The following is a 14,525-nucleotide window of genomic DNA, read 5'->3' as shown; positions in this document are numbered from 1 at the left end:
CTTTCAGACAGACACACACACACACACACACACACATACACACGTGCAGCAGGGTCCCAGGAGTAAAACCCACATTACACATGCTGACACACACACAGGGATCATCGGATGACCATTTATCAGCGTATGTTTAAAGCCAGGCAGCTGATGATTTATGACGTATTATCTTGGCGTTTGTTTACCTAAAGCCTCCAAATTTCATATACAATTCTTTAAATTTTTAATTTCTATTAAAGAGCAAAGTGGGTCCGGAAATGCTGTCCACCAAGGCCCAAACCTTTTCCCTATGACATAATGAAAGAATATCCTACATGTAGTAACAGTCACAGTGGTCCCATGTTGCCAAAATGTCCTGTCCATGTAAAATGAATGCATCTTCTGATTTACATTTCACTCTTTCTCACAGTGCAACATGTCAGCAAACAGACAGCAAACACATCCACACTGCTACTACTACTACTACTACTACAACACACACACACACACACACCTTTCCCCTCTCTATCCCTCTATCCAGCCATCTCTTCATCCCTCCTCTCCACCGCGCCGACATTTCATTTGCTTTTCTAAAACTGACAACCCCAGGGAGCGAGGGGAGGGATAGTGAAAGAGCCTGGTGATGAGTTTTGAGCAGGGCGTGGAGGAGTGCTATTTAAAAGCGCCATGCATCATTGTCACAGAGTGAGAACGTGCAAACACACACACACACACACACACACACACACACACACACACACACACACGTGTGGTCAGACAGACACAGGAAACACACACATGCACAGAGAAGCACAACGCGGCACGGGTGGCAAACTGAAGTTGACCCCCGTTCCATTTCATCAAATGTCCTCTGAATGAGCCGCACAGCCTCATCTGTTTTGCACACACACACACACACACACACACACACACACACACACACACACACACACACACAGCTAGTGATCAGCCTAGTGTCTAGCCTGCTTAAATCACAGCTCACTTAAGAAAAAACCATATCACCTCACTGGGAGACGCGCACACACACACACACACCTTGCTAGTCCCATTTGTGTTAATGCGGCCCCTGGTTTGGGGCTTTAGGGCTCATATTTGCCATTATGGAGATGATGGCTTTACGGGGGCCTCTCACCTCACCTTGCGTTGGTTGGGGAGTAGAGAGGGGAGAGTCGAAATGAAGGCTGACACCTCGGTGGGATTTATTTGATTGTGGATGCGAGGCGGTGTCATTCTGGAGAGGGGGTAAAATAAGGGGGGATGAGACGGAAGGAGGAGGGCTGGACCCCTTGGGCTAAGTGAAAAGAAGAGGAGAGGATGGCGGTGTGAAGGGAGAGAGGAAAGGGAAAGAAAGAGAAGGAAAGAAATAACAGAAAGAAAAAGAACTAGATTGAGGGGGAGCAGAAGTGGCCCCTCTTTCCCTTCCCGTGAATCAAATCAAATTCCCCTTATCGCACATTATTTGAAGAGGTTATCGGGCGCGGTAATGCGGTTACACGCCGGGCCGCGGCTGAGAGATTTCCTTGTTTACCGATGTTGGCGGGTGTTATAGCTAACCGGCCGGACGAGTGGCGAGGGGAGGGGGTAAAAGGAGGAGGAGGTAGAGGAGGGGAAGAGGAGAAAAGAGGGGTAGCGGGCATAAACACTTGATGCATGTCAGAAAACTCATTTAGGGGAACAACAAGGAGGGGGAATGGCTGTGTGTGTGTGTGTGTGTGTGTGTGTGTGTGTGTGTGTGTGTGTGTGTGTGTGTGTGTGTGTGTGTGTGTGTGTGTGCGTGTGCATGCGTGTGCGTGTGCGTGTGTATTTGCACACACAAGGAGAAGACAGTTGTTCAAGGACAGAAAAACAGCCTCTACATGTAGACACTTTGTAATTCCATTTGGGAAATGTGCTTATGTGTTTTGCGAGTGTGGATCTTGCAGTGTGTGTGTGTGTGTGTGTGTGTGTGTGTGTGTGTGTGTGTGTGTGTGTTCACCAACATACTGTATGTGTGCCAACTCATAAATCTGGCTCTTCTCTTTTCTGACTCTTATTGTTGTGCTTAAATCCAGTTTACATGCTCAGTGTTCATTAGCTGATTGTGTGTATACTTTACAAGTGTATGCAATCCCCTGCAACAGACTTAAAAGATAGAAAATGGTCAAGTTCATGGCAATTCCAACATTTCTGTGTTTCTTTGTAAATATTCCATCCAACTAGTTTTAAAAGAGTACACATTTAAAGCAAAAGGTTCCTTAAATTGCTGATTGCTGCAGCACAATATTCAGTGTAATATTCAGCCATACATGAGATATTTTTTGATTTCAAGAACAGTCCCACATACAATCTCTTGTTTCCCAAGCAAAATGGAATGATGGGCGAGATAAAAGCGAAAGGATGACACGCAATACAAGTCATTAAATAGGATTTGGACCAACAGTGTTGTGTGTACATGGTTTGCCTCTTAGCCCATTGAGCCATGAGGACACCCCAAATGGTTTTTTATCTCTGGCCCCATTGAGAGTGAGTATTGAGCTGACAATCCCTGTCCTCTCTGGAGGTGGCCTTTTACCTCAGCTCATTGTAGTCTGTGACTGGGAGCCTGCGCTATCTAGCATCTATTGATTCCCACTTCATCTGGACCAAAGCAACACAGGAGAGGGTAGAGAGACATAGACAGAGAGAGACAGAGAGAGAGAGACAGAGAGAGACAGAGAGAGAGTAAGAGGGAGAGAAGGTGTGTGTGTGCGTGTGCGTGTGTGTGTGTGTGTGTGCGTGTGCGTCCGCACAGCATTGAAGAAAAACGTGAAAAAAGGGTGCTTCGAGAAAATGGATTAAACTTGCTTCATTATGTCTATGATTATGACTGACTGACATTTGACATATTTGTCATCTGTCACCCTGGCTACCGCAACCTAAACTAGGATTAAAAACAAAGGAAAGGTCACAAGGACCAAACCACAAAGTGAAAGTAAGGTTGTAAAGGAAGGAAAGCAGGAAGGAAAGGGAGAATATTAGGATGAAAGTATGATCAAATGTCAAACAATACAATTGCAAAGAAAAAAGGGATGGAAATGGGACGATTCACCCTCTTTGATCTCCACTCTTGCGTATGATCTAGCTCTCTCCACCTCACCATCTGTGTCTTTAATTACCTGTCTAATTTGTGTGTGTGTGTGTGTGTGTGTGTGCGTGCGTGTGTGTGTGTGTGTGTGTGTGTGTGTGTGTGTGTGTGTGGCGTGCATGCGTGTGTGTGTGTATTACTCATTATTTTATTTATTAAATCTTTCTTGTTAAGTATGGGTTCTATTAGTTCTTTAACTTTTTGAATCATTATTAGTTTCAAAAAATCTTTAAAAAAAAAACATACTTAACATAGCTTATTAGCTTAATACTTGATGACCTTGCACTGATATGTTTCAGATGTCTGCTACAGAAAACGACTCCTTACTTCTGTCTCTTAGCTCTGAAACATATTTAAACACAATGACGTTTCATGTGCTGGAAAAAGTATTCTTGTATACATTTCCCAGACTAAGTCACACAATTACATGTACAATAGGAATTAGGGACTCTTTGGATTGAGTTAGACCAGCCAAAGTGTCCATGTCAATACTATAGCAGCCAGTAAATAAATCAGACAGAAGATACAAAAAGTCAGTGGATATGCTTTTGTGACATGAACAAAAACCACAGAGAGAAAAAGAAAGAGATCTGGAAAGAGAAACAAAAGGGTGAAAGCAGGAAAATAGGAGATGGAGGGAGCGAGAAATCGAGCAAAGTAGAAAGACAGACGGAAGGATTGAGAGAGGAAGCTAGAAGGGAAAGAAAGTCTGAGAGATGAGACGATCCATCTTGGCACATTAGGGGGGGATCAAGCCTACACTCCATCATGGTTGTCAGAGAGATGCACACCTCCTCTCTCCTCTCCTCCATCCACGTATCCATCCATCCCTCGTTCGCTCCGCCAGCTGGCATTTCACTGAAGAATCTCAACACTAAAAAGTCCTGTCAGGCCTATTTCCTTGTTATTGTCCAGCCCTCTCCCTCTTCCTCCTAACCCCTCCTCTCCCTTCTCTGACTCTGATACCTCCCCTCTTCTCCCAGAGATTAAACGCACCCATGTTGCGCCGCAGGGTGTGTGTGTGTGTGTGTGTGTGTGTGTGTGTGTGTGTGTTGCCCCGACATTAATCATCTTTAAGGCGCTGACAAGCCTGGTGTGCGACATCACATCACATCAACACCCCCCCCTCCCCCTCCCCCCTCACACCCTTCTCCCCCCTTTTCTCTTCTCCTCTTCTTCTTCTCCACTGGATTTATCTGTCCCTCCGCCTCTCCCCGTCACTCACTTTCCTCAGGGAGCGCTTGACGGAGGGAGGGAAACAGAGGGGGAAAAGGAAAGAAACACAAGGGGTGAGAGTGACCAAAAAAAAGGGTGAGAGACAGTGACAGCAAAGTTGAAAAAAAACAAAAAAACATTTGATTTGAGGAAGAAAAGAAAGACCAGGAAAGAAATAGTCACCGGTTCCATCACACAGAGCAAGTTAAATTTGAGTGTGTGTACTATGTGTTTGCAGCTGAATTCAAACCGATTCAAATTAAAAGACACAAAACTTCTCCACTTTAGTCTTCCCTGTTGTTCGGTCGTTGACATTCTGTTGTCACACCCGGGCATCTGTATTTTCCTTTTCATCACTTTTTTGTTAATACATAATACAAATAAAAGTCACTTCAAAAGAAAATGGCTGCGCATTGGAATGCTTAAAAAAAAGTATACTCACACTGTGCAAAAAAAACCCATCTACTTAAAAAAAAGTACATTTGATAACAACATAAAAAACAAGACATAACAAAAGCCTAAAAATAATCAAGCGCAGGCATATATTTGTGTGCATGCCAGTGTGTGTGTGTGTGTGTGTGTGTGTGTGTGTGCGTGTGCGTCCTCCAGGTGTGTGTTTGTCTGCGAAATAGAAAGCCCCATCAGCTGCAGACAGGGATTGGATCTTTCTTTGTTTGCTGTGGCGGATGGCGACGGCTTCAGCATGACTCAAATTATCTTGTCAAAGCAATAAAGGGGAGAAGGGAAGGGATTGGGGGGGGGGGGGGGCAGAGAAAGTGAGATGGAGAAACAAGGAGAGAAAGGGAAATATACTGAAGGGAGCGTGGTGGAGAAGACAAAGCAGAGAAGAAGAAAAAGAAAGGAGATGAGCAACATAGAAAATGAGAGAGTTGAGGGGAAAGAGAAAGTGATGGAGAAAGAAAGATGAAAAAGGGGAGGCCAACAATGAAATAATCAAAGAGGAGATGAGAGAAAGAAGAGAGGAGGAGAAATAAATGAAACAAATAAGTGGATGGAAGGGAGCAGAAAATTAGAAATGGATGAGTCTGGAGAGAAAGCACAGAGAGGGAAAGATGTGGAAAAAAAAGAGGTAGAGATAGAGCAGCAGAGAGATAGAGAGTAATCGATTACCTATTTTTCAAAGTCACTTAACGTGTCCAGTGCTGTGGCTCTGTTAAGTAGCGGTGCAGGAGAATGGGAGGCCGGTATGCACACACACGCTCTGAAAAAGGGGAGGGGCGGGGGGGTGATGTGTGTGTGTGTGTGCGTGTGTGTGTATGTGTGTGTGTGTGTGTGTGTGGCATTGTGTGTTCAGGTGTGTGGTTCCCCACTAGTTGTCTCTTGATGAGTTCTCTTGCAGGAAACTGTTCTGACAGACCAATATGTGAGCAAGGTTACGTGTCCCCAGAGGGCTGGGTGTGTGCATGTGTATGTATATATGTGTGTGTGTGTGTGTGTGTGTGTGTGAGAGAGAGAGAGAGAGAGAGAGAGAGAGAAAGAGAGGGCAAGAGAGGGCAAGAGAGAGAGAGAGAGAGAGAGAGAGACAACGAGTATAAGACAGATAGGGGGTCCCCCCCGTACCTGGTCCTGTTGTTGCCGTGGTGACAGCAAGTCTAAACGGGATATCCTGGCTGAGGCGGAGCCCATGTTCCCTGGGCTAAAAAAAGCCCACTTGATTTGCTAAATACAGGAAATCAGGAAGTGTCCTCTGACACTAAGCACTGAGACACTTTTCAATAGATGTTATTTTTAGCCAGACAGTCTCAAATATAGCTTGAGAAAGTAGGATGTATACTACTATACTAACGCACACACAAAGGCACACAGACTATGACATACAAAAAATGCCAAGTGCGCACTTTCCGATACACACAATGAATGAAACACACACACACACACACACACACACACACACACACACACACAGGTGGGCCCCACCCTGTGCCCTGCTGATCAAGGACAATGAAGTGAGGTAGTGTTGGCAGACTCTATACAGCATTATCTCATCCAGGGCTGACACTTCTTTAAATCTGCTTTGACCTGAGAGGACACAGCACTATATTCGCCTTTCTGTCTGTGTGTGTAAAGCAGAATTATAATGCACATGCACTTAATGTGTGTGGTTTAAGAGAGTAAAACCACGGTTCAAGCCTCGGTGCTTGCAAGAATACACAATGCTAAAGTTTCCTTTAGTGTCCTTGGTAAATTGAAGGGCTGCCAGGTCAAATTTGTAGAGTGTGTGTGGCACAACAAATACAAACACAGTTGGACACATTTGCCTTTGTGAAACAATTTAGACAAGGCCTCTGGGCCTCTGTGAAAGAGATACCCAACAAGTAGCCTACTGTAATATATTTGTTATATGTACTGACAGAATTTGTTTATGTGTGTGTGTGACACTAGTGATAGTTCCCAACAGCTGAAACAAGATACAAGTTCAAATGAGATCACTGGTCACTTGAGATCGATTTAAGATGCATTTTAATGCCAGACAGAATCTGGATACAATTGTTTGGGTGCCTGGCTCTTATTTGTATATAGATACTGATGTTTCTCCCTTTGCCTTGCTTTCTATCTTGTCCCCAGGTAAAAAGAAGATGTCCCTCTATGACAGCCAGGCTCCAATCTGTCCCATCTGCCAGGTGCTGCTCAGGCCCGGAGAGCTACAGGAGCACATGGAGACAGAGATAGAGAGGCTAGCTGCCATATGCTTCAGGTAGGCCTGAAACGCCTTGTTTCTTGCTCGCCCACACACTTTTACACAATACAGTAAGTAATGTACTGTGCAAGTCTTAAGTGAATACATCTTAGGAACATTTTCTGAGGGTTAGAAGAGAATATTTCACATATGTGTCTGTCCAATACAGAGTTAGCTCAGTGTCATTTTAAGCTTGGCTTAAGATAAAGTAGTTGGGGGGGGCTGTCATGGGTGCCCTCAAACCCCCCAGAAGTATCTTATTTACATGTTGTAGCTTTTGAACTTAACGTAGAAAGAAAGAAAAAAGGAGACATTGTTGTTTAATGAACATTTAGCTTACACATTGGGGCTGTTAGCTTGCGCAGTGGCAGCAATTCCCGACTTAAATAAGGAACAGAACTCTAAAATAAACCCAGCTGAGCCTGAATTGGCACTCAGCATGCTAACTAACCAGATAAAACATGTAAGGAGTTTTGTAGTGGCTGAAATCTTTTTTTTTTTAACCTTTGACACAAGCTAGCTCTCTTTTCCTGTGTTTTCAGTCTTCCTGCTAAGCTAAACACATCTCTGCATATCTTTATCATGTAACTAGAGAAATCAAACTGATATCAATCCTTAAGACAAATACTTCACTGGCTCATAAAGATAAATACATCTTTTAGGCGTAGGGTGAAGGCTGAGCTTTAACTCAACTTTTATGTCAGGCTCAGTGACTGCTTTTCTTTCCGAGCAGAGATTTGGGTGCAATAAATCTGCATAAAAGGCAGAGGCATGCCGCCGACGTAACGCTAAGTGTTTCCCGCAGGGATTAGGATTCAAACTTGTGACCTCAAGTTCACTGCCGCCTCCTCCTTCTCCTCATGGCAGTTACACGAGCTGTTTTACGGTGGATAAATCAACTCCGAGCCCTTTTAACGATGGGACACAACCATTAGGATCCATATTTCACCTTGACCGCACGTCTGGCTGTGTGTGTTTGTGTACATACGTGTGTGGCCTGTGTGATGCTGTGTTTGTGTATGACCCTGTGTCCACCTTAGCGGCCCAGCTTTATGATAGTCCCCATTAACCTGGAGGAACAGGGCAACAGATAGCGTCACCCCACATGGAAATCACACTTCATTTACCCCCGTTTACACCTACCAAACCCCTCCTCCCGTCTGTCCAGTCCGTTCCTCTCTCTTTTTTGCAGCCTGTTCCCCTCATCTTCCTTCTTGTTTCCCCATCTTTCTCTTTCTTCACTAATCCTCCCTGTTATCTACTACCTTTTCTTTGCCCTATCCAACCTTACTCATGTCCTCTTTAGTCCCCTTTTCTCTTTTTCTTCCCAAACACTTTTCAATCCGTCTTCATCTAACCCAGTCCTGTCATTTCTTCGTTACCTGATTTCACCATGTTTTTAAAAGCTGCAAGCTAACATATAGGACCAAAGCAGTGACCAAACCCATTATCCTCAGTGTGAACAGGTCAACATGTGTATTTCCTCTTGGCTTTGTGAGTAGGAAAGGATGTACTTAGAGACAGCATGACAGTTAGAGAGAAAGTTTATATCTGTAACGGAGAAAAAAACAAACACATTTGCCTATCTCAAAAACGAATCAAAAGAATCATGAAAACTTGGGCAAGGGTGGTGACAAAGCAATAAAGACGAAGAAGTAGATGGATTGAGGAGTTAGGTAAAGAATGTAATGGATCAAAAATAAATCTAAGTGGATAAATGTTATTACAAAATAACTTTACAGAGAAAGACATCTAACAAACTAAGTGACACAAAGAATAGAATTAAAATAAGATGGTGTTATCCAAAGGTCCACTTGGTTTTTCCTGAGCTTTAAGCCATATCTCTTGGCCTTCATCAGCCGATAGAGTTTGCTCACTTATCATGGAGATGGTTAAGTTGTTTTTTCCAACAACTAAGCCATCTCCATGACACCTGAGCACACTCAATCCCTTATTGAAGCCTGTGAGATCTGGCTAAAAAAGTGGATCTTAATATAGAGAATAGAATAGAACAATATAGAATAGAATAGATTACATTACATGGCAGCACTGAGTGAGAGTCATCCATCTGTCATTGTCTGATATGGTGAGGTGTTTCAATAATTAATAAAGGTTAGTAGTCTGCCCTTCCCTCTGTGGGTCTGAGATACTGTGTACGCACACACACACACACACACACACACACGCACACACACACAAGCGTGCACGCGGTTATTTAAGGAAATAGCATCATCCCCGGGTGAGATTGGATGGTGGCTAACGTCACAGCTGGCTGATTTAGCTACTCGCCATTAACCCATCCAACACACATACACACCCCACAAGAATAAAAAGAGGACAAGAGAAGAGATGAGGCACAGGAGAATGCAAAGGATAACATTTTTTGATAATTTGATAAATTTGTGTTCACACAAAAATCTGTGTTTGTGTGTACATACACACAAACACAGATTTTGTATGTGTGTCAGAGGAAATGGAAGCAGGAGATAAAATAAAAGCAGAAAGTTCTGTGTGTGTCTTATATCGCAAAACCACATTCTATATCACACACATGCACACACACACACGCACTGTCTCCCTCTCCCCGGCTCTCTGCATGGCAGCAGCCATCATTGAAAGTGACAGTGGGAATTTGGTCCAATTTGTAGTAAATCTGCCTTTAATGACCAGCGCTTGCTGAATGAAAGAGCTGGATATGGAAAAGAAGGTGTGTGTGTGTGTGTGTGTGTGTGTGTGTGTGTGTGTGTGTGTGTGTGTTTGAGTATGTTGGTGTGAAAAATGTGTGTGTCCCATATCTGCCTGGCCTCTTCTGTGAATATCTATGCTGTGTGTTTCTATTTGTTTTCTATTTCTCTTCTCTGCATGTGTGTGTTTCATTACAACTGCCAACCTGTCCTCTCTTGTGACTGTGTGCCCTGCCGCTTGTTCATGGGCCACAGCTTCTCGTGTATGGACATGGAAATCACACACACAAACACACACAGACACACACACACACACACACACACACACACACAGTTGAGCAAATGGTAATCTATCATGCCCTGTAAACGTCAGGTGGCTCGTGGGGGCAAAGTAATCTACATACCCCATCACCCCCTCCTCTTCGTACCCCTACTTCTCTTCTTCCTCCTCCTGCATAATCAATTTGCCTCCACAAAAGCAAACCCCCACCTCTCCAGCAGACGGCACAAAAAGCAATCAGTATCTTGAGGTTAGCACCATCCCGCCTTTCCACCCAACTCCCACTGACTCACTCTCTCTCTCTCTCCCTTTGGAAGGGAGTGGAGGTAGGCGGGGCAGAGACTCCTGCTAGCTGTCAATCAAACTCAGTCTGTCTCTACTTGTGTAGGATTAATGCAGTTTTAATCAGGTTTATAGAGGTGGGCAGTTGTACTGAATGGAATTGCTTCCAAATTACAAAATGTTTAATACATATTTACTTCCACTTTTATTTTGAAAAACTGTATGTTATAATAACATAAGAACAATTTTAGACAGACCCCAGACAACTAAAATCATGGTCCAAATATACTGTAAATACATTCTTTTTTTCAGTTATTAATCAATTATGATCTCCGATTTTCTGACTTGTTAAAGTCAGTGGACACAAAGTCTCTTCTTTTTTTTGTTCTCTTTTACTTGTATCGCAGATGGCAAACAAACACACCACCTGATCTCTTATGACTACTTCCTGTTCATGATCTCACAGGTTCTGGCCCCTCCTTTAGGTTTAACACGTTCAGAGAGGGTACTGTATGACGTGGTGAGACAATGTGTTGTAAGACTAGTTTGAAGCACCCACATGCCCTCACCTGTCTCCCCCCTGTGCACACACAGGCCTCATTACCACAACACATGTTAAATTGCTTTGTCTTCCGTCTTTTATTCCTCCCCTCCTTCCTTTTCCTCCCGTCTATGTGTTTGTTTCACTTTGCTGTGCTGCTCATTTCCACACTCCTCTCCTTGTTTTGACATGGCAGGCAGCTGGATTTTCCAGCCCCATAGACCCCCATCCCCCCCATCAAAAATTCATAGAACCGGGCAAACAGACGTGCAAAACTGCGAGAAGAGGCGGCGACACACCAACTCTCCCTATCAATCCCTCGCTTTCTTTCTCTCCTTTTCTGTCTTCCTTCATCTTTCCCTTGCTCGATCTCTCTCTTTATGTGGCTCGCTCTTCCTCCCTCGCCACATCTCTCTCTCTCACCTCACATTTCATCTCCTTCTACCTCTTTTCTTTCTTTCCCCTTCTTCACTCCCTTTCATCTCTATCACCCCCTCTGTCATTGTGGCAATTTTCTCCCATCGCGGCAGGCATGCAACTGCTACCCTCTCTCGCTCTCTCTTCCTCTCTCCCTCTCCCTCCTTCTCTTGTCGCTGTTTGACACTGTCAACAAGCAGGTAGAGGTGGTTGTTATTGTTGATGCCTCTGCAGAGGTTCCAGGTAATGAATAAAAGAGAGATAGAGGGAGAAGGAGAGAGAGAGAGAGAGAGAGAGAGAGAGAGAGAGAGAGAGAGAGAGAGAGATTACAGAGACAGAGGTAGAAAAGGGAAAAGACAGGTGGGGGTGTTGGCAGATTCTCCTGCATTACACAGCAGCTTGACTGTGTCACCCATGCTTATTCTCTTGTTGGTGGCGGGGAGGCCCGCTGTTCAGCTTCCACACACACACACACACACACACACACACACACACACACACACACAAAGTAGCAAGACAATATACAGATGCAAACGCACATCCATGGGTACACACACAGCACAGAGACAGTAATGACACGTTTTCACAGACATGTTCAATGCATACACAGACACCTGTACTGTACACTGATACACATGCACACTCTCACTTGCAATAGCTACTAATCTCAGATCATCAATCACATCAGATAAGGACCAATGAAAACTAAAATGACTGTAACTCATAATTAATTATAACTCTAACAACTCACTAACCTAATATCCAGTATTTTGATATTTTTCTGATGTATTTTCGAGACTGTCCTCCCCCAAGAAATTATCACGATCCATATTTAGATTTAATAGTGGCGGCGAGCTCTAGTGGCCTTAGCAATTATGACGGGAGCAAGCCATCATATAAAGCTTGTGGGTTTCAACGTTCATATGGGTATCTGACCTTCATTTGTAAAAGCCATGGAGTGCCTCTTTAAATACATGGACGTTGCTATTATTTAAGGTATAAACTGGTGGTAAAGTACTACTACCTACTGATGTAAAGTAAAAACATGAACGACACTCCGCATCACAGAATGAGTACGAGGAAAAAAAGTACTTTCACTGTACTTCCATCCCTCTATCACATCATACATTTCTTCATAGCTCTGTGCAGCTATGCATTATATTCCTGTCTTATATTTCCCTTGTCTTGCTCTTGTGCACCACTTTGTAAAAGCTTCTCTCAGATAAGTGAAAAAATAAGGCTTTTTATTCTTATTATCCACCCACCCAGCCATTGAAAAAGAAAATCCCTTGTCTACCAAGGCATGCTGTCAGATTAGAGGTCGAGCAAATTCGGTTTCAGGCGCATTCCTTTCCATGGTGTGTGTGTGTGTGTGTGTGTGTGTGTGTGTGTGTGTGTGTGTGTGTGTGTGTGTGTGTGTGTGTGCGTGCTGTGTGCGTGCATGCGTGCGTGCGTGTGTCTGTGTGTGTGTCCGAGTGGGTCTGGAGTACTAACAGGGTCTCAAAGCAAACATGACAACCCAGTCTCGCTTTGTCAACGTCAAGCCTGTCGCAACCCTTCAAGAAGCTCGGAGAACTGTATCTCTGTGTTCGGGTGAAAGTCTGAGAAAGAGAGAGAGAGAGAGAGAGAGAGAGAGAGAGAGAGAGAGAGAGCATAGGTAGAAGGTTGGAAAGAAGGATGGAGAGAGAACAAAAGGGGAGGAGAGAGAAGGGGGAGAGGGCAACAAAAGAAAAATGAGGGAACCTAATAAAGATGGGAAGAAAAGGAAAAGAATCAGATGGCTTAAGTGTCAGAAAAGGAGATTATAAAGTAGCAAAGTGGCACAATAGAGGTTAGTAGATATATTAGACTTTCCATCATTCACCTCTCATTTAAAATGTCAAACACAAGCACCCAAGTATCCAGCTACACACAACTGCTGGAACATGTCTTTCTTTCATTCTTTTTTACTGTCTGACATCTTAATACTCCCCCTTTCTCTCTGTGCCCCCTCCTCTCTTTCCCTTCTTCCCTGTTACGTTTACAAGCCAGCCAATTGTCCACCACATATTTCAGAGTCAAAGCGACCGCAGGCTCACTGCACTGACAAATCAAATCACTGCAAAATCAGTTATTTCCTGCTTTTGCCACCGCAACAAATGGTGTGTGTTTTTGTGTGTGTGTGTGTGGGAGATGAGACAAATCTGGAGAATGATTGCCTCAGTAAAGAATACCCAGCTGATGTTCTTAGTAATCCTGCCAATAGCAGTAATGGTTTCAATTACCACCAAATTAAAAGTTTTAAAAAAAAATAAGTGATATCTTAAAAATGAATGAGATATGTCAGGACACGCTAGAGGCATACACACAAGCACACAGACATGTAAGACCAGATATAACACTGCACTTCATAACTCACTCCATCCTTTTTTTTTTCTTCTTCTTCTTTCTTGATTGCAGTAAGAACACTTCACCCAAGGATGGAGCAGCCACTCCAGGAACCCCGAAGGTGAGCTGAACCTCAATCTCTTCACATGTAATATGACGTCTATATTTGGAATACTAGCATTTTATTCAGGCTGAAATCAAGTACGCCATACCTGCAAAAACATAGGTGAAAGATTTTAAATGATTGAATACAAAATCAGACATGTGCATAGTAAACCGAGTTAGATTCAACAACATTATGACACTTTTTTCAATGATAGTTCTTTACTGTCTATCACAGCTGTTACTCTGATGCCTCTGTTCCTCTCTGCTGCACTAAGGGGAAATCTACCATACTGTAGGCCTCTGTCTTACATCTTACACACACACACACACACACATACATAGAAGTGCCAGTCTCCCGTGGTCCAACAGGCAGCAGAGCCAAGAGGCACTGTGCCGTGATAGTTCCAATTAGAGAGGCCAAAATGCAGACAGACTGAAAAGGAAGAAAAAGACAGATAATGTCCAATTGTGGGAAGACAGATTCATGATTCCATCAAGTAGGTCTTCCCTTAAAAGAAGACATTTCTATGTCCTTAACATGATGTATAGATAATAAAAAAGTTAATAGAAAAATCTAACTCTCATTTCAGAGGACTTGACTATGGGTGGACTTGATAGCTTGATAATATATTGGACTTAATAAAATACAGGAAAAAGATGGTGAGATGGGGTTTTTTTATGATGGGAATCAACTTGTTTCAAGAAATGAATCCACACGTCACTTCCAAACTGCCAGATTTTAAAAACTTAATTTGTGGGAATTCAAATAACCCTAAATCTTGTGATTGTGTTTTTTAATCTTCAGGTTCTGACAGGCATTACGCATTTGTTCATGC

General features: G+C 43.4%; 1 protein-coding gene across 6 annotated transcripts in view; it reads left to right on the top strand.

The window, feature by feature from the left end:
• rnf220a (ring finger protein 220a) overlaps positions 1 to 14,525 on the top strand; it is a 288,419-nt gene that overhangs the window by 235,471 nt on the left and 38,423 nt on the right. For all 6 annotated transcript variants that reach the window (XM_028592718.1, XM_028592717.1, XM_028592716.1 and 3 more), the window contains 2 exons: positions 6,902 to 7,031; positions 13,657 to 13,705. In XM_028592718.1, coding sequence (XP_028448519.1) covers positions 6,902 to 7,031; positions 13,657 to 13,705 — 179 coding nt within the window. The remainder of the gene's footprint in view (positions 1 to 6,901; positions 7,032 to 13,656; positions 13,706 to 14,525) is intronic.

Source organism: Perca flavescens, chromosome 12, assembly GCF_004354835.1.
Source record: "Perca flavescens isolate YP-PL-M2 chromosome 12, PFLA_1.0, whole genome shotgun sequence".
Taxonomy (NCBI): domain Eukaryota; kingdom Metazoa; phylum Chordata; class Actinopteri; order Perciformes; family Percidae; genus Perca; species Perca flavescens.
This window is presented reverse-complemented; position numbering and strand designations above follow the sequence as displayed.